The following is a 2,009-nucleotide window of genomic DNA, read 5'->3' as shown; positions in this document are numbered from 1 at the left end:
TTACATCCAGTGCAATGAACACATCATCCATAACAGATCATATACAGCGTTAGAGTCACATTGCAGTAAAGGTTAGTGGTGACAGAGAGTGTTCTAGACCAGTGCTTCTCAAACTATGTGCCCTCTTCTAGTGGTACGCGGAGGAATCTCAGAAATATTTAAATACCTTAACCATGATATCATTGAAATGTGATTTAAAATAAGTTTTGCCTTCCCTATAATATTTTTGTTTCGAAACAAAAATAAATGTTGGCACGTGCTACCTGACTGTTCCCGGGTCAGGTGGCGCAAGCAAACATCCACCATAGTTACTGTGTGAACTGTGTGTAGCTCAATAGGGTAGGATTACGCTACTGTATTTTAGCGTCGGTCATAATGGTGGTACTTGGAGAGTCAAATATTTTCTGAGGCGGTACGGGTGTAAAAAGTTGAGAACCACTGATCTAGACTAATGATTACACATGCACGCACACATGTGTACACACACGGACACACAGGCACACACATACAACTAGGTAGGAAGTAGAGTGTATGGACTAGGGGACAGGACTAGGAGACTAGAGGACTTAACCCCTGTAAGTAGGTAGGAAGTAGAGTGTATGGACTAGGGACAGGTCTAGGAGACTAGGGGACTTAACCCCTGTAAGTAGGTAGGAAGTAGAGTGTATGGACTAGGGGACAGGTCTAGGAGACTAGGGGACTTAACCCCTGTAAGTAGGTAGGAAGTAGAGTGTATGGACTAGGGGACAGGTCTAGGAGACTAGGGGACTTAACCCCTGTAAGTAGGTAGGAAGTAGAGTGTATGGACTAGGGGACAGGACTAGGAGACTAGGGGACTTAACCCTGTAAGTAGGTAGGAAGTAGATAGTAGGAGGAGTTGGGGGATGAAACAGTAAGACAGATTCATCATGAATCCAGAATCATAAAAGGATGCATCATCATCAACAAAAACACAATCACAATGTCATGTACACTCTACATGAGAGCATAACAGCCTGTAGTTTAGGGTGTGTGTATGGTTGTGTAGTGTGTGTGTGTGAGTGATGTGTGTGTGTGTGTCTGAGGGAGTGAGGGTTGTTTTTTTAGCCCTCCAAGTCTCTTCTCTCCGCCCGCGAGGGAGGCGAGGAGTGGGGGGGGCACAATCACTCTTTTGTCTCGACGAGGGTGAGGAGAGGGGGGGAGAGGGGGAGTGGTGAGTCCTTCAGTCTGCAGCTGTTCCCAGACGGGGAAAAGAGAGAGCGAGAGAGCGAGAGAGACAGAGAGAGACAGAGAGAGGGATTCTCTTGTTCTTGTGAAAGTTCATGTGAAAGACAACTTGTGTAACTTGTGCATCACATATGATCACAATTCTCTCTCTCTCTATCTCTCAGGGAGTATACTGGGACATCGTACCCTGAAGGCATAAAAAGGTTATTTCACCCCCTCTCCCTCCCCTCTCTCAATAGTTAGTGGTTCTTGGTTTAGGTCAGCGGGAGGGGGGGTTCAGTATGGGGTCAGGGTCGTGTGGGGGTCGTGTGGGGTCAGGGGTCACTGCAGCATGATGTCCTTCAGGTTCTCCTGCAGGATGGTGTCTTTGACGGCGTGGAACACGAAGCGGATGTTCTCTGTGTCGATCGCCGTGGTGAAATGGTGGAAGAGTGGTTTCCCCGGTTACGACGCTTACGGTTGAAAGACTGGACCAGGAACGACTGGAGGGAGGGAGGGACAGGAGGAGGGAGAGGAGAGGGAGGGAGGAAGGAGGGGGTAGAGGAGGGAGAGGAGAGGAGGGAGAGGGAGGGAGGGACAGGAGGAGGGAGAGGAGGGAGAGGAGAGGGAGGGAGGAAGGAGGGGGTAGAGGAGGGAGAGGAAAGGAGAGGAGGGAAAGAGGAGGGAGAGGAGGGAGAGGAGAGGAGAGGAGAGGAGGGAAAGAGGAGGGAGAGGAGAGGAGGGAGGGAGAGGAGAGGAGGGAAAGAGGAGGGAGGGAGGGAGAGGTGAGGGAGGGAGGGAGGGAGGGAGGGAGGAAGGAGGGG

General features: G+C 50.4%; 1 protein-coding gene across 1 annotated transcript in view; it reads left to right on the top strand.

Moving 5' to 3' along the window:
- Positions 1-1,537: 1,537 nt before the first annotated feature.
- LOC134009221 (protein sidekick-1-like) overlaps positions 1,538-2,009 on the top strand; it is a 3,610-nt gene continuing 3,138 nt past the window's right edge. The window contains exon 1 of the mRNA XM_062448947.1: positions 1,538-1,664. Coding sequence (XP_062304931.1) covers positions 1,538-1,664 — 127 coding nt within the window. The remainder of the gene's footprint in view (positions 1,665-2,009) is intronic.

The sequence above is a fragment of the Osmerus eperlanus genome, chromosome 22 (genome assembly GCF_963692335.1).
Source record: "Osmerus eperlanus chromosome 22, fOsmEpe2.1, whole genome shotgun sequence".
Taxonomy (NCBI): Eukaryota; Metazoa; Chordata; class Actinopteri; order Osmeriformes; family Osmeridae; genus Osmerus; species Osmerus eperlanus.
The sequence above is the reverse complement of the archived record's forward strand: the minus strand, read 5'-3'. Positions and strand labels throughout refer to the sequence as shown.